This window comes from Larus michahellis, chromosome 11 (assembly GCF_964199755.1).
Source record: "Larus michahellis chromosome 11, bLarMic1.1, whole genome shotgun sequence".
NCBI classification, from domain to species: domain Eukaryota; kingdom Metazoa; phylum Chordata; class Aves; order Charadriiformes; family Laridae; genus Larus; species Larus michahellis.
In genome coordinates this window covers 996,375-1,013,663 of record NC_133906.1, presented here as the reverse complement: position 1 = coordinate 1,013,663, position 17,289 = coordinate 996,375, and the positions used below count along the sequence as shown (strand labels likewise).

At 50.5% G+C, this 17,289-nt stretch overlaps 1 protein-coding gene across 4 annotated transcripts in view; it reads left to right on the top strand.

Moving 5' to 3' along the window:
* Positions 1 to 17,289, top strand: part of PSD2 (pleckstrin and Sec7 domain containing 2) — a 67,443-nt gene that overhangs the window by 27,299 nt on the left and 22,855 nt on the right. Inside the window, exons 4-8 of one of the 4 annotated variants that reach the window (XR_012589489.1) lie at positions 5,222 to 5,710; positions 6,148 to 6,342; positions 11,010 to 11,090; positions 11,656 to 11,768; positions 16,015 to 16,077. Coding sequence is in view for 3 of the 4 variants with exons in the window: in XM_074604115.1 (XP_074460216.1) it covers positions 5,222 to 5,710; positions 6,148 to 6,342; positions 11,010 to 11,090; positions 11,656 to 11,768; positions 16,015 to 16,075 (939 nt within the window). In the remaining variant the exon portion in view is untranslated. The remainder of the gene's footprint in view (positions 1 to 5,221; positions 5,711 to 6,147; positions 6,343 to 11,009; positions 11,091 to 11,655; positions 11,769 to 16,014; positions 16,078 to 17,289) is intronic. The other 3 variants (XM_074604116.1, XM_074604115.1, XM_074604117.1) reach the window with 3 other exon arrangements.

Below are 17,289 nucleotides of genomic sequence, written 5' to 3'. Positions count from 1 at the left end.
TTTAATACCTGCAGGTTTGGGACTGCTGCCTTTGCCCATACGTTTCCTCCCGTGGCAACATATAGCCATCGAGCAATTCAAATTCCATTAAATAAAGTTTCAGAAAAACTTTGCAGAAAGCCTGCAGTACTCACGCAAGAAAGTCCCGACTTCCATCACGTCCTTCTCTGACAGGCCTCCCCCCTCCATCAACACAGCGAACCAGGGTCTACTTTATTACAACTAATTAACCAGTGAGAAGTGAAATGTAAACAACTCAGTGCATAAAAATCCAGTACGGTTCAGCTGCAATAATAACCAAGTGCATTGCTCTGCATGCCTTGCCGTAAGCAATAAAACAGCATTTCAGAGATGACTGGGGAAAGCAGCACAGGCAATTAGATACGGTGTTACTTCAATATGCTTACAAAACCTTGTGATTACGATGCAAATAAATATACGGCTCCTTATTTAAGTAAAGCAATTGCCTTCTCCACTGTGTAATGAGTACGCGATGCTTCTCTGTAGGGAGGCTATGTCAAGTCCATTCACACAAGTGAGGTCTTTCACTGTCCCCCACCTCAGCCTGTCTTTGCTTGAATTAGATGCAGAGAGTGCTCCTGGGCTGGTGTAAGCTGTAGAAAGGCACTTTCTCCTCTGTCTTCTCCGGCACCACACGAAGAGAGATGTGATGTGCCTGACTTGTTGGTGCCCACTGACCCGTCCATGATCATGGCTCCTTCCCTGGTCTTTGCGGTCTCTCCCACACAGCCTTTGCTGAGGCATTTGCAGGGACACAGACTTTCTCACTTTGTTGCCTGCTGCATGAGTTTGGGCTCAAGGGATAAATGGAGGACTGGAAAATAGAAGCTTTATGGTGTGAAGAGCTAATGGAAGTGACTCTGTTTAGTGTGGCGAGAGAGCAGGAGCTGTGTGGTTTGGGATTATGGCAGTGTGGGACCTGCTAAGTAATATCTGGGAGGTGCAGGGCTTGATGGCTTCTGATGGTCTTGATCCCCAGAAGCAGCCAGAATACCTACAGGCACAGCTGCAGCGCACAGCACCCCTGGGAACACACGCTGTGCACCAGACCTCAGAGGGATGGGTCAGGGCATGCCCTCCTGCACGGTGCTCCCACACACACCATGGGTGCTGGTGATGGGAGTGAAGCGATGCAGGCCAAGGGTGGTGCGATGGCTCCTCTTGGAGGACTTGGGGAAACTACAAACGCCCAGAGTTTTCCCTTGGTGTGGAGAGAACGCAGACCCTCTGTAGGTGAGGGGATGTGGAAGTTCCCTGGGGGGGAGGGCTGTTGCGAGAAGTTTGGCAGTGGGACAAGCTGCCAAGGCAGGTCTGTAATTCCCACCACTGGGTGCAGCTAAGGCTGTAAAGTCCTTCCTGTCACAAGGAGATGAAGTTTTTAAAGTTCCTCCTGCGTTGTGGGAGGAGGGGATCTTTTCTGTACACAAAGTTATGGCCAGGCACTGCAGTTCACCCTGCAGCGATGGATGGATTTGTAAAGACAAGCATTCCTGAGGATAAGGGGTCTTTGGGCTGGAGCAGATGGTCTGCGGAGCTGCTGCTGTCTGCCTCGTTTCTGCTTATGTCTGGTTTGCTGCATGGCCAGCTCTGGTGAACTGGGTGAGAGTTTTCTTAAGCCCTGAGCTCCTGGAATCAAAGGATTATGTGGGTCTATGGATCCATGTAAGCTTTAACCCGTGTGGTTGCAGAGTGAGGTTTGAAAACAGCAGCTCCAATGGCTCAGGCATTGTAGGGGATTTTCAAAGGGTGCAAAAACTTGCTTGTCAAGGCCTGTCAGGTCTCATGTACATGGTGTGAGACACGCATGGTTGTCTTCCTCCTTGCGCAGCCCTTCAGGTGGGTCTGTCCTGCTCCCCGCTGCACTGGGATCCCCTGTTCCTGCCACAGCTCACCAGCCCGCTGGCCTGGCATCCAGCATCACGAAGAAGGGAAGATAGCATGGCATAGCCACTTCACGGGACTCTGACCTGCTTGGGTTCTTCAGACTCTTGGGACCCTGAGAAATAAGAAACCCGAGAACACAGATTCGTCCTCTCCTCTTCAGTGGCTCTTGCCCTGGCATGTTAGAAGCAGGAAAATCTTCCTTTGTTCAAATCCTTCCCCAAGTGCACTTTTCTTTCAGAGATGGGGGACAAGAAGTCTGGTAGATGACCCGTGGCCCATCCTTGCTGCAACAGTGGGGCTATGTGCACCTCTGTCATTGCAATCTTCCCTCCTTACACTGGTGTTCTGTTACTTGCCCACTGTATCCCCTCTCATGCTATGACTGTCTTTGGGTGTTGTGGCTTCTTGGGGTCAGTAGATCCCTCTTGGCAGAGAACTTCCTATCCTGCAGCCTTAAACACACTGGCTGTAGCAAACAAGGGTGATAACCTTGAGGACTTCCCTATGTGAAGGGATGCCAGGTCCCATTTTACTGCCTGGAATTAGTGCTCATGTAAATGCTGAGTTCTTGCTGCCCATGCTGATGAGAGTGTTGGAGGACAACTGGTCCATGCGAGTATCTCAGTAGCTCAGGCATGGTGTATCCCATGCTGCCCACGACAACAGGCTGCTCCACAAAAGTGATGATGGTGATTGCCAGGTGGGTGTGTTATCACCAGTGGCAAGGTGTACATTCCTTAGCCCTTAGGGCCACTGTGACATGAAATGGCCAGCCATCTTCCACCCTGCCTGAGGCATTTTGAAGGGCTAGGGTTTCCAGGAAAGGATGACAGTACATTGGTATGTCTGGGACAGTAAATTCAGGGCCTTACTAACGTGCTTTCTGCTCAAGGGGCAGCCTTGCCTCCTTGCTACTTGCTTAGCTGTGCAGCAGAAATACAGGCAAATCCTTCCTGCTTTGAGAGAAGCAAATATGCACCCCAGACCTGTAATGATATGAGTAGACCTGGCTTCAGGGCTCCACTGAGCCCGGGCCCAGGCACGGCAGTGATGTTCAGGGGTCCATCTCCACCATGAAACCAGGGAGCCCGTGTCTGTTGGACAAAATGGGCTGAACGTCACTGGATCAGGGCACCTGTAAGCTGCAGAGAGCTGGGAGATGGAAATGTGGCTGGCTGTGGGGGCTGTCAGGGGTTGTCACTTTGCTTTCCTTGTTCTCTGGTGTCTGCTGGTGGAGACAGGATACAAGGCCATATCTCTTTACTTTTGCTATGAGCAATTGCATGGAATGAGGTGCGTGCCTTAGTTTCCCCACCTAAAAAGACTGTTTTGTAAAATGCATCAAAGAAATGTCCAGACTCCTAGGAGACAATTCCGTGGCTCTGCCATGTCTGGCTTACAAGTGTTTTGCTGCCTCTGTGCTAGAGCTGCTACCTCCCAAGGTCCATATCCATTCTCTTCGGTGCCAGGTGATGCTCTGCAAGGCTGGGAGTGGGCTGTCACCAACACCCAGTAGGAAGCATTACTATCAGTATATGGATTTGGGCATGGAGAGGTACAGCAGCTCCGTAGCCGGCACAAGAAACTTGCTCATCCCTGATCCACCCCAGAATTCGGCTCAGGGAAATGTAATCTGCTGCAATGTGAGGCCATGCTCACTGGGAGAGGCACGGGGCACAGCCGTGACACCAACACAGGGTTTCCAAACTAAGACAACCATAGTGAGAGGGTGCAGTGGGTTGACTCCAACCAGCAACTAAGCACCTATTCTTGTACCTGCTCACCACCCTTCCCTGTGAGATGGGGGAGAAAGTCAGAAGAGCCAAAGCAAGAAGACTTGTGGGCCAAGATAAAAGCAGTTTAATAAGTGAAGGAAACTGAAAAAAAACCCCAAACCACCAAGTGATGCAAAAGGCATCACTCACCACCTCCCAGCAGCAGACTGATGCCCAGACAGTCTCTGAACAATGGCCACTTTGAAAGACCAAGCCCACTTTCTTTTCCTTTTTTTTTTTATTTATTTTTTCTTCTGAGAATGACATTATATGGCATGGTATATCCCTTTGGTCAATTCAGGTCAGCTGTCCCAGCTGTGTTCCCTCTCAGCTTCTTGCCTACCCCCAACCTACTTGCTGGGGAGTGAAAAATAGAGAAAGCCTTGATGCTGTGCAGGCACATTCAGCAACAGATAAAACATCGGTGCATTATCAACACCGTTTTAGCACAAACCCAAACCACAGCACCATATGTGCTGCTATGAAGAAAGTTAACTCCATCACAGGCGGAGGAAAGGCAGCTTACTGTTCCCTTAGCTTTCATCTGTATCACAGAATTAAGTGCCTGGTTCTGACAGAGCAAATGACAGCAGCGTCTGCTGGAAGTGGGGAGGCAGGCTTCACCTGAGAAACCCAGGGTGTTTTAGGCAGAGTCTATTCCAGGAGAGACTGAGCCCTCCCAGCTCCCAGGGCTCCCAGCACAGCGGGTGTCGCTGGATCTGGCCCAGATGAATTCTCCCAGTGTGGGTTTGTACTGAGATGTACGCTGGGATGAAAGCCCCTGCATTCAAAGCCAAACAGACCCGGTATTGCTGAGGGTCATCCGTGCGTACCTGGAAGCTAGGCTGGTAGCCTCGTGCATTTCACAGCCTCCTGTGAAATGCCTGTAATGCTGTGTCTGGATCCCACAGGCCAGCTGTAAAGCGGCATGGAGCCTCCCCTGCCTGGGTGTGTGTCCATCACCTTTTATATCCCTCTTAGTGGAAAGCAAGCTGTTTGTGGAGTGCCTTGCACTTCTAGGGAGCATCATCTAAGAAAAAGGGTTTAAGATACAGCATATGAATTTGTCCCTAAAAGCTTCTGCTTTTTCTCTGCTATAAAAGGGATCAAGGACATATGCTGCCAACTTCCAAAGTCACATGAAATGTCCTCGATCTTAAGGGTTTTCATGCTTTCGAAGTAGCCATAATTGGAGCATGTGAAGGGAGAGATAACCTGCAGATTAGATCCTTTCTGGCAGTGGATCCAGTAGCAGGTGTCAGATGCAAATATCTCCAGTTCAGAGATCTGGCTTTTTACTGGGGCGTGACCACATTAAAGGTTGGCTGCGCCCCTGGGGTTGCTCATCATAAAACTCTGCCTTTTTCATCTCTAGAAGCTTGAAATAAAATTGGGAACCAGGCCAATTATACCTCAGAAAGGTCCCGAGGGATGATAATCACAGCATCCATTTTTGCCTCTTCTCTTGCCTCCTAGCTCCAAGTGGAACAGTGCGAGCAATTACCTTGACAGTATTTTCTACATGTCCCCTTTTGGTCCAGGTTTGCTTCTGGAGATGCCAAGCTGAGCTACAGTGAGGATGATAAGGAACATTTTCAATTCAAAGACATCAGGGATGGGTTCAGCTCAACCTTTGAGAAGATTGTTGAGTCTGACCTTATGAAGGGTACATATTACAGCAGCTTGGACTCTTTGGACGTCCTCTCTCTCACAGACGAGACAGACAGCTGTGTCAGTTTTGAGGCCCCACTCACCCCATTGATCCAGCAAAGGGTCAAGGAAAGCCCAGAACTCTTGGAACAGAAACTGGTAGCCCAGCAGCGAGAAGCCCTTCACCACATGGCTGCTGATAAGCAAGAGCAGGCAGCAGCAAAGCCAGTGGAGGGGGATTTTGGGAGCCCTCTCAGGCACTCAATTACCAGCAGCAGGTCGGAGAACGTGCTGAGTCGGTTGTCCTTGAAGAGTATCCCAAATGGGTTCCATGTGGAAGGGTCGGAGGAAGATGCCACCAAGATCATTAACTCCATCAGGTAAGTCAGTTTCTCCTTCTCAACAAATGATGCTGTTTTTCCTCCTCCACAAATAATCTGAACTGAAAAGCATAACATCTATCCCTAAGATTTCCTGAATGTCCACAGCTCTGAAAGAGCTTGGTATCCTTTTCCATACCAATGGAGAGAGAGGAAGCTTAAAAAGGTGTTGGGGTTTCTTGCTTTGAATGGATGCATCCTCATTTCTCAGGGAGAAGTCACCTTCTCTTCAATCTTTTTTTGCAAATTTGAAATTAAACTGCAGTGTTTCGTTTGGTCTGAAATGAGAGAGGGTTTGTCCAATTTCCAGTTCACAAACATGTTGTTGTTTTTTCATATTTTTCAGTTAGGACAAGAAGCAGTCAAAACGTGGAGTTTTCTGTGGGTTTCATCAGGTTGCATTGCTGCTCCTTGAATTGTTTCTTGTTTCTGTGTAGTGACGCCAGCTTGAAAGACGCGCTGTCAGACTCCGACTCTGACATGGGTAGCACGGAGCAGCTTGACCAGGGCAGCACGGACACCTTGGCGAATGGCTGCAGGGCGGATAGCGAGGCTGCCAAGAGGCTGGCCAAGCGCCTCTACAACCTCGAAGGGTTCAAGCGCTGCGACGTGGCACGCCAGCTTGGGAAAAAGTAAGAGGGCCTTCGGTTTGCAGCCAACCCTACGAGGGGGTTGACTGAGATGGCAGCATTGAGCATGGCCAGCAGAAACACAGCTGTGGCGGGGAGGCTCTGGGGGAGCAGTGGTCCTGCTGGGAGGACGGGGCAAAGGCAGGAAGGGGCAAGCCTGCTGTCACAAGGTCTTTAAGGATGGAGTTGGTGCTGTTGGAGATCCTTCCAGTTGAAACTGGTCCAAGTCCAATGCCCTTGCAATCTGAATCCTACAAGTTGCTTGCAAGTATTGGGCATTAACTTCCACAAGCTGCTGCCCGCCAGAACCAAGAGCTTACCGTGTTTGGTAAGGGCCCAGCAAGACCCTGCCTAAAGCAATCCCCAGGCTGAAGGGTTTGGAATCCAGACCTGGACCTGCACTGGGCTCCCCAGGTTTTTAATGTCTGCACCTCAAAATCTTCTTACTGTAGTGCCCCCTGACCCAGCCTGTATAGATGACATGAAGGGTTTGATGGAGAGCCAGGTACACACCAGAGGTCCAAGCACCTCAGCTGGTAGATTTGTCTGGGTAAGACAGAAGGCAAAAAAAAAAGTGTTTATTCAAAAGTGGGAGAGTCTCTAAGAGACAGAGTAACAGAAATGAGTGCAGCAGTGACAGATTATTTTAGGATGCCAGTGGGTGTGAGGACACCAATCCCCATCATCCTTCTCCCGGATCAGATATAACCTGCGTTGCTGGGGATTTTTTATGTCCTTGAAATGTCTCACTCCTGCCCAGATCAGCAGGACACAACTGCCTTTCAGCAAATACCCCAGCTTTCAGTACCAAAGGTTGTCTGTGACTCCCAGCTTAGTCCCGGGACAGAAGGAGCCCACAAATGATCTCCTAGAGAGGACCTTTGTATCACCTGTCAGCATCCTTGTTCTTCTCTTTTGCTGTGGTTCTTGTAGTGGGTGCATTGCTGGTTGCTGCTCCCTCAGGTCTCGCACCCTTCTCCTTTCTTGCAAGTTTGCCATGCCAGCTTAATGAGTGGGGGAAGCTTCAAGCAATTGGTCTCTCGGTGTTCATCTGAGTGTGTCCCTTTGCTAGTTCCTGCAATCCCCACTCACACCGGCAATCCTCGCACCTTGGAAAGCTGTTTGGTGACCCACATTTGGGAATTGACACAGCCTTCAGAAGAAAACTTCTGTTTTGATCAGCTGGGTTTTTGACATCTGAATCATTTCCCAGCACAAGAACTGGATAGAGCTGCAGGCTCTTGGACCAAGCAGGTGGGTTTGCAGAGCAGAAAAGGAAGAAGGGTGAGGATAGGTGTGTTTTAAGTTGGTCTTGCTCACTTAAGACAATGTAAGACCAACCTACAGCGGTGGGAGCAGGGTGAGTTGTAGTGATGCTTTCAGACCAGCTCCATGTAGGAGGTGGACTGGCTAGGAGGGCTGTTCAAAAAGTAAAATCTGAAAAATGAGTTAAAGCTTTTTAACTCATTTTAAATCCCCCCCCTTTTTTTTTTCTTTGTGAACACTGGCAATTTTCTCAAAAAAAAAAAAACAAAACCAAAAAACAACCCAAGCCCAAAACAATTCATTGTTGTCAAACAAGTAGAAAAGGCTTGATGAACAAGGAAATGAAGGCTGGATATCTACAAATAGTTTCTTTCCAGCTGACACAATTCTGTGAGGTTAAACTCAAATCCAGACATTACCTTTGTCTCTCTGAAGAGCATGTGTTTTGGCAACTGAACTCTCCATGGAAGATTCTTGTTCCTGGATTTGTCTGTGGCATTGTCTCACGCGTCTCTTGCTGGATGGAGGTTGAACTGCCTCAGCTGCCAGACAATGAAGATGGTAGTGCCAACCGCTTCCTTGCAAGGTTTTCCAGGAGAGCACTGTGCTCACAGCACCACGCAGGCAGCAATAGAGCAGGCAGCAGAGCACTGAGAACTGGGTGTCTGTCAGAGTCCCGTGGGCAATATGATAGGGAGTATTTTCCTCCCCTGGAGATCAGGTGAATTTTACTTAGCCAAACTTCTTATGGACAATCTTTTTTTTGACCCAAGTGACTGTGACACAAAAAAGATCCTGGACAATGCAGGCTTAGCTCTGTAGGACAGTGTCATTCAGGGTTTAAAACAACACACATGTGCCCACGTCCAGCCACGCAGGAGTGAAACTGGGAGGTCAGTGAACACTCTTGGTGCCTGGACCTTCCCAAACCAGGCAGAGGGAAGCGTCAAGCTGGAATGTGAGGTGAGAGGAGGTCTGTAGAGGCTGGCTGTATGACAGGGCCACCTGCCAGAGGTTGCCAGACATGTCCCCGTGGGAAACGCCTTGCTGTTCTTGTGGGGATGTCTCTGTCATGTCTGGGCTGCGTGGTGGAAGTATCACTGGTTCCTGCAAGAGGGGCTGGGACTGACACAGAGAGAGAGAGGGAAGGCCAATTCTTGAATGAGGAAACCAGAGCAAGCACCTAAGCTCCCCTAGTGTAGGCCATGGTCTTGCCCTGGCCAGTGTTGGAGCTCTGTGTCCCAGGCATGCCTGGGGCATGTTAACTGGCTCCCAAGCTCAGAGAGAAGGGTCCCACCAATGTCACCGAGTCCCTGGCTAGACATAGGAGTTTGTGGCTTCCTGGGGGCTGACTGTCTTCAGGCATCCTGGAACACTGTCTGGTTCCCTCGGCAGAGCTGGCGGTCCCTACCTGGTGCTTTTCCAAGCAGAGAGGAACCAAGGGAGGCACCCAGGCTGGGGACTGTTGGCACCACAGCAGCTGGCACAGACCACTTGTCCCGAGAGTCACAAATTCCTTATGGACTCCTGGCCTTCAGCAAGACCCAGTGAGCTGAAGGACAGGCAGCAAGGCCTGCCTACCTTCCTGGGCTGCCCTGATGGGAGAGGAGGGGGAACTTCTTTCCTGTGAGGGTGGCAGAGCCCTGGCACACGCTGCCCAGAGAGGTGGTGGAGTCTCCATCTCTGGAGACATTCCAAACCCACCCGGATGCATTCCTGTGCCACCTGCTCTGGGTGACCCTTCTCTGGCAGGGGGTTGGACTAGATGATCTCCAGAGGTCCCTTCCAACCCTGTGATTCTACGATTCTATGAGAGTGGGGTGAAGGGGAGCTCCCACACACCTTCATCCTACCTGACTATAAATCCAGTTAGGAATATTAATTAGGGTGTAGCGCTCAGTGTAGGCAATGAAGACATCTCGAGAGCAATTCAGCCCGTCCAAGATCTGTGCTGGGCTATAGACATGCCAAGTCATTTGGCTTTAGGGAGCCTTGGGCACGGCCATTCCTTCAAGCCCAGCTTGAAGTAAGTGGGGGGAGTCAGGCACTGTTCTCCCCTGCTGATCGCTGCAGTGCTGCAGTAGATGGCAGTTGTTGCTGTGTGCCCAGTGCCCAGAGTGCCCAAGCAGGTTCCCAGGAGACCTGGTAAATAGGTGCCCAAACAGAAGGAATCAGACTTTTTCTTCTGGGAGATTACACCTGCATGTGTGAGGTGGGACCTGACCTGTGGAAGGGAGAGCACTGGCAGGAATCTGCGTTCCAGTCATTGTGGCACTGCTTCAGACAGACTAACCTGTGGGGCCATGGGGCGATGAGCACACGTTCTTTCCCAGAGCTAGCAATCCCAAATGACAAGATTGTTTCATGAGTGTGAGGCCTTGCGGCTTCATGCAGCTTTGAAACAGTGTCCTGCGCAAAGTCCAGCACTAATACTTATGTCCTGCCTCTCAAAACTCAGCCTGGACCTCTCCCCTGGAGCTGTCACACTGCTCTACCTGATCCCGCTGTGTGTTGTGCTTCCGAACAGCATCCATGACAAAAGCATCCACCTCACAGCAGAAGATGAAACAATGCTGGAAGAAAAGCAATGAGTTCTGCCTGTAACATGTCCCAGGGTGAAAATGGATGTACAACACTTAGCAATGTGCTTTTCATTTTGTGGAGAGAAGGAAAAGGAATTGTATATGGCAAAGGCTGAGCATGTTGAGATCACCTCCCATTTCTTGCCAGCATTCATTGATTATTCTTGCACTTCTGCTACTGGAGTTGTGTAGATAGAGGAACTCCACTGCACCTATTCTGGCTTTAAAGGCAACAAATCTCCAAGCATCCTTCAAAAACATGGCAAGGGAATTGTTTCTGGAGAAGCATTCAGGGATGAGCAGGGCCAGAAGCTCAGCTGAGCTCTCCTGCTCCAGTTCCCAGGGACACCCATCGGACATGCGAGCAAGGTGCTGTGGTGAGAGGGTGGGATGGGAGCCAACGTGGCATGGAGAGCAGGAATACTGCAGTAGAAGGAGGGCACACGTCCCGCAGAGGGAGACGACTAGGTAAGAGAGAAGGTGCCCGATGAGCGCAGGATGTCCTTATGGCCTCCTGGCTGGTTTGGGAGGAGGCTCTGCCTGGCCAGCAGCACAGCAGAGGGGGGCACTGGGGGCCCACATCTCTCATTCTCAGGTGCCTAGGAATGGCGGCTGCAGTGCTAGGCTGTGGGCATGTTAGGGCCCTTTGGAGGTCTTCCAGCAGCCCTCCAAGCTAGGAGAAAGTACCCCTGGGTCTGGGATTATGTCTGCAGTGCCTCGCTGGGAGTCTGCGCTGGCCAGGAGGCAGCAGTCTGCTGTTCTTCTTGTAGGCAGCGTCTTCTTCCCTGATGAAAGGGCTGACTACTCCCTCTTTAATTACAGTAACGAATTTAGCAAGTTGGTAGCAGAGGAGTATCTCAGCTTCTTTGACTTCACTGGCCTGACCCTTGACAAAGCACTCAGGTGAGCTGGTCTCTGGCACTCCCGCGTAGGGCCTGGGCTGGAGAGAGCGGAGCAGCGCGGTGGGTTTCTCCTCCAGGCTTCGCGATGCCATGGAGGCTGTCCGTGTGATAGGAACAGGGACTGGGGGGGAGCTCCAGGTTGTCGTTTAATCTTTGCTTTGGTGTCACGTTTGGCACAAGGTACTGCCACCAAAAGTGGGCTTTGACAGGAGGGACCACAACCTAATTCCCCATGGTGGAGAGCAGCTCCCCCAGGAATCCCATCCTGTACAAAATCAGAGCAAGTGGGAGCAACTTCTTCCCTTGGGACAGACAACCCATCCCGGTGCCATCAAGCCAGAGGTGGGTCATATCTCAGCTGACGGCATGTCTCCCTACACAGCTCAGAGCTGGCTCCATAGACACCATCTGCTTTGCACCTGCAGGGGCTCGGGGGCACACAGGCTGGGGGGAGGACAAAGGCCTTCCTAAATGCTCTAGGGCCCCCTTTCTATCTCCCTCCTTAGCATGGATGCTGCCCAGCAGATTGATCCATGGCGTCTTTAAGTATCACTTTTTCTTTGCAGGACATTCTTGAAAGCGTTCCCGCTGATGGGAGAGACACAGGAGCGGGAGCGGGTGCTGATTCATTTCTCCCGGCGATATTGCCAGTGCAACCCAGAGGAGAGCACGTCTGAAGGTACTGCCTTCTTTCCCTGGTTCTAGCGTCCATTGTGCACGCACAGTGCTCCTGTGTCACACAGCCTCAGGGTCAACCCAGCCACCCACTGCTGGGCCTGAACAGCACCCACGGGACAACCAAGGCTTCTCCCATTCTCTGCCCTATGGATTATCCCTGCCCTGGGAGGGACCGGGGACACCAGGTGCTGTACAGAGCCCCCCAAGAGAGCCAGATGAATCCCCTCAGTATCAGAGGGTCTGAGTGTGGGCTCCCAGGGACCCCTCTCCTCTCAAGTGCGTATCAGCTGTGCTGCTCCTCAGCTGTTCTCTGGATCAGTGGCCATGCTTTGGCTAGCACCAAGGGAGAGGGTGAGGGGTTCTCAGGGGTTGCAAATTGCTGCAGTCGTGGCTTGCAAAGTGGTTGCCGGCAGTGGGCAAATGAGTGGCTGGTGCTAGCTCAGCCCAAGACCTTGTCCATTGAATGGAAGAAGACATTTCCATGGAGATTAAGGAATGCTGTTGGCTTGACACACACAGAAGTTGTGTTCCTTGCATCTACAACTGCAGCAGGAGAAAGCACAATCAGGTAAAATTCTGGGCTCACTTGGTGCTGCAGATTTGGTTAGCTACTTTCAGCCCCTCCCCGTAATTTTTTTTTAAGTAGATATAGTTTCTTCTGACATTTTTAAATAGGAAAGGTCCTTCCTGGTACACGCATGCACATGCACATGTCCAGACATGAGCATGTCCACGTTTGCACTTACATGAGTGGCTTTACACACCTGCTTACAGGCATCTAGAAATGCACCCATGGGTGGAAATCAGGCTGCTGATCTGACAGCAGTGACAGTTGTTCCTCCTCCGCCCCTTCAGCATGCAATATGCCTCTTGTGTCTGAGAGCTCCTGCTTGTGTCCGTCTTTCAGGCTTCTCAAATAGCAGCAGTACCTAGTGTCACTTGAACCCTCCAGTCCCTCTGCCAAGCTCGACACAAGCTGTTCTCAAAACAGAATGACCTCCTTGCCTTTATAAGTGGTATCCCAATAAAGTACAGGATTAGATTTCATTTCCCTGTGATTTTGTGGTGTTCTCCCACACTGATCCAAAGAGGACCTTCCCCCGCGAAGGGGCCTCCACCTGTAGACATTAAGCTGCCGGCTGAATTTTCAGCAGCAGTTCCCAACTGAAATATCCCAAATGCCAAGTCCTGACCCCTCTTCATCGCCTTCCCCTGGAAGCGATCCCCAACATTATTGCATCCACCTTCGCTCCTTTCTGGTCCTTTCTACCCCTCTGGTCCTCAGGTGCCTAACACCCACTGTGGGGGCATGCACACACCAACTTGAGCAGAGGCCACAGAAGGTCAGATCTCCGACTCCATCCCACACCCTTCAGCATGAGGGTGTTTGGAGGGCAATGACTAGTCAAACAAAACACAAACTTTGCCATGGCAATGTGGGTTACCAAGCTGCTGATGAAGCCATGCTACAGCAACCTTTCAGAAGAGAAATTAGATCCCAATTCTGAACGCTCTGCAAGAAGGTGCCTGCTAATGCAAACATGAATTAAACCAGAAAGTTAAACGAAGCCAGAAAGTTAAACGAAGCCAGAAAGTTAAACTCTTCCGTAACTGCATGGCCCTTAGTGGAGATGTCACTGCTGCTGGTAGGACCCATTTTAAAAATGTTACGCTCCTGAACGGTACAAAACTATTAAGAGCAAAGAAAACTGGATCTGTGAAACGCATTACTGCTGCTGTCATCATGACCTATTCATTAACATTTAGGGCCACAGCATCGTCTGTTATGGTGGCACCACATTTCACAAAGCTGGGCAGGACCACTTACTGCAGGCCACTGTAAACTGAACGAGTCCCAAGCAGGACAGAGCTGCACTCAGTACTGGAATTGAATGGAGCTTGAAAAACACAATTGTAATCCAAGTAATGCTTAAAGCTGATGCAATGGAGGGAAGCAAATTGGCTCCTTCAGGTCACATCTTTTGCAGATACTGCAAAAGCATGCAATAGATGCGTGGTAATTTGAGAAAGCTGTTGCAAGCGCTTTCTTTAGAGAGCAGTTTCTTCTTGCTGCATCCAGCCTGAATTGGCAAAGGATGTTGCACTAAGATGAAATTTGAGCCACTGTGTATTATCTAGATTTCTACAGAAATACCTGTGGCTGTGATGGCCTATTGGCATAGAGGCACGATAGAGTCAAGACAGCTTTGTCTGTAGATGACCAGGTGGCTGAGAAGGTCTTAAAGCCCTCTAAGACATTTCTTTACATGCTGATTCCACTGATGGAGTCACGGCTGTTGCAACACCACAGGTCACTTCAGCCTGTATGACGGGATGCTGCAGATGAGGGTGTCAGAAGCTCTGACCTGCAGACCAGGGTGGCTCATTATTCTCTCACAGATAAATGTGTCTTGGACACATTATTAGTGCTTTCCTATACTGATGAAGCCCAGACATGGAAGAACTCTATCATTGTGTTGTGACAATATGTGAGCCAAGAGAAAAAGTGAATGCAACTGAGCCAAGCAACAGCAAAAGAATAGCAGGTTTTGGGACACCAGCTCCACCTTGGGGCCATGTGGGACATGATTTACCTGACCAAAGTGATACGGTAAAGCCAGGTGAAGATGTCAGCCCAGAACCTCCCACAGAGACTCCGAAGTACACACTAGGGAGGATGTTCTCCTAAACCCAAAGCTGCTCCTTGTGAAAGTGAAGGAATTGTCTTAGGAACCAATTCTCTCTTGAAGGGGGATGTCCATCACATCACATCCCCAAGATTGTCAGCCCTCATAGAGAAATAGGTAGTGTTCCCATGAAAAACCCTTCTTTCCTCAGAGACGATGGTTCTCACAGGAAAGGGAGAAGCTCACGTGCTCTGTTGCCTTCATCCTGGGCTTGTGTGTTTGGTTGCCTTTAGCTGTCAGTGATTAGAGCTTCGTCTTGAGCAGGGGATGCTCAGGGCGTGTCACTCTTCCACACAAATTGTGCCTTTGTTTAGTGGCTGACTGGGGTGGGGACGGGGCACAGCTGGCTCTCTGTGGCTGCACATCTACCCCCATAAGAGGAGACCAGTGTCACTTCCCCAGCCACGCCTGGGGGTAAGTCACAGCCTGACCCTAGGGCACCAATTCAGAGAGCAGCACGCACAAGGGAAATAAGCCAGGAGCATCCTGTCATGTCCGGCTTGGTCTGTGGAGCAGCCCATCCATGTGAGCACACCACGTCACGCCAAGAGCAGGGCCAAAGAACCACGGCTGTACTATTTCTGCCCCTGCCTCCTCCCTGGTGCTTTCTAGCCATTTTGTGAGGCCCTTGCAGGAGCAGTTCATGTGCCAGAGTGTATTTGCATCTCACTGTTGTGAGGTGCTGCATGGAGGCCGCTCTCTTGAACTTCAGGACACAGCATGGTTTTGAAGTAACAGCAATCCACCAGGCTACCGAGTACAGAAGAGGGTGCAGTCTCACAGAATCACAGAATGATAGGGTTGGAAGGGACCTCTGGAGATCAATCACCCAGTCCAACCCCCTGCCAGAGCAGGGTCACCCAGAGCAGGTGGCACAGGAACGCGTCCAGGCGGGTTTGGAATGTCCCCAGAGACGGAGACTCCACCACCTCTCTGGGCAGCGTGTGCCAGGGCTCTGCCACCCTCACAGGAAAGAAGTTCCTCCTCATGTTGAGATGGAACTTCCCATGTTCAAGTTTGTGCCTGTTACCTCTTGTCCTGAAGGGACAAGACTGTCACATGGAAGGAAAACTTCATGTGAGTTTTATTAAGTCAGAGAGCCAAAAATGCTGCATGCATTTGTAGTAATAACGTTTGTTGAACAACTCAAGAGCTTACAGGCTGCCTGGGAACAGTGGCTAAAGACCTCAGGACGAACCCCTGAGGTGACTGTGATCAGCTTGGGGGGAAACTAGTTCTGTTTGTCAGGGTCTCTGCCCCATTCTGCAATGGCATTGGCCAAAATGGATATGGAGGAAGGTTCAGTGGAAAGTCTGTTCTTTAGAAAGCCATTGACAAAACTAGTTTAAAGCCAATTACCTGGTGACCATTTCAGGAAAATGTAAAGTTTGAAGGCAAAGAGGATTATTTTTTTTAACCTATCTTGCGCAGTTGAAAGAAACAGGTATTCTTTAAGGTCCCCAGCCTTTGTTTTACAATGGGAGGGCTGCCAAGACAGCAAACATCGAAACCACGTGGGAAGGGAAGTAATCATAGCCATCTGACTGTTGTGTGTTTCAGATGGGATTCACACGCTCACTTGTGCCCTGATGCTGCTAAACACAGACCTTCACGGCCACGTAAGTAGTACTCCGAGATGCATCCTTCCTTTCTTCCTTCCCAGGATAGAGGTCTGTCCCCTTATGCAGGATTTGTAGCTGGAAAATTGAGATAGGTCAGCAGAGAGTACTCTGACCAGCTCCAGGAGGAATTTTGGGTGTCAGGCCCAGACCTGGGGACAGTCATCTTAGCGTCACTCCACACTCAAGCCAGAGGTGTATCTCCTGCTGACATCGGTTATCTTATACAGGCACAGGCAATGCAGCTTTCTTCTCAGGACCTGTTGCACACGCCAGCCCTGTCCCAGGAGCTCTCATGGAGAGGTCTTCACCACCAGTCTCTGTGGAGCTGTTTCTTGTGGTGCAGACTGAGGCTCCCCTCACCCCAGAAACTGCTGCAAAGGAGTCAGTGGTTTCATACAGGTCTAGATTTCACCTTTTCTTCCCAAAACACAAAGTAAGTCCCAGGTTTCCTTTTCCCCAAGATGTAACAGACAGCCACGGGAGAGTTTCCTATCAGAGAGGCCTCTGGACGAAGAGCAGAGTGAGCAGAACTCGGTGCCCAAAGGTGTGCTTGGAAAACAGCAGAGGCTGTTATGAAGATCTCCCACCAGCTTTTAGAGGCTTTTTCGGGTAGGATAGGTTGGATTTATTCCTAAAAGGTCAAACAGAGTGTAGAGAGGAGAGCAGAGTAGTACAAAAAATAACTGCAGAGGGGAGATAGATGGTCCTGGGCATAGGGGACAGCACTGGGACCCCTGCCATAGCGTACACCCAGGAGTGTGCACGGACTCTGTGGCCTGCTCGGTGCTGTGGAAGGCTGTAGGCATCGCTGACCCAGATCTCCTCCCTGCTCTCCAGCCTTATGGTGCAGACATAGAGCATGGCTGTGAGCCTTAGGGGACTGTGCCCCCTTTACAGGGGCAAAGGGGCTCCTCAAGTCTCGGGTCGCTGAAGTACCTTCTTTCATAACCCCCCTGAGAGCTCAGACCTGGAGCCACAAACTCCCCAGAAGTTGTGTTAAGGTAGAAGTGGTATGGGGGGGACGGCTTGTTATAGCAGCCCGTGCATGTGAAAGCCACACCCCCTTTTTCTTCTCCACAATCCCATGATTTCCAAGCTGTATCATCAGAGTCCTCTTCTGCCTCCAGCTGGTAACAATTTGTTTTGCATCTGCAGAGACTTCCCTGATTCTCTCTCCACTAAACTGCTAATGAGGGGACAGCAGGCCATAACC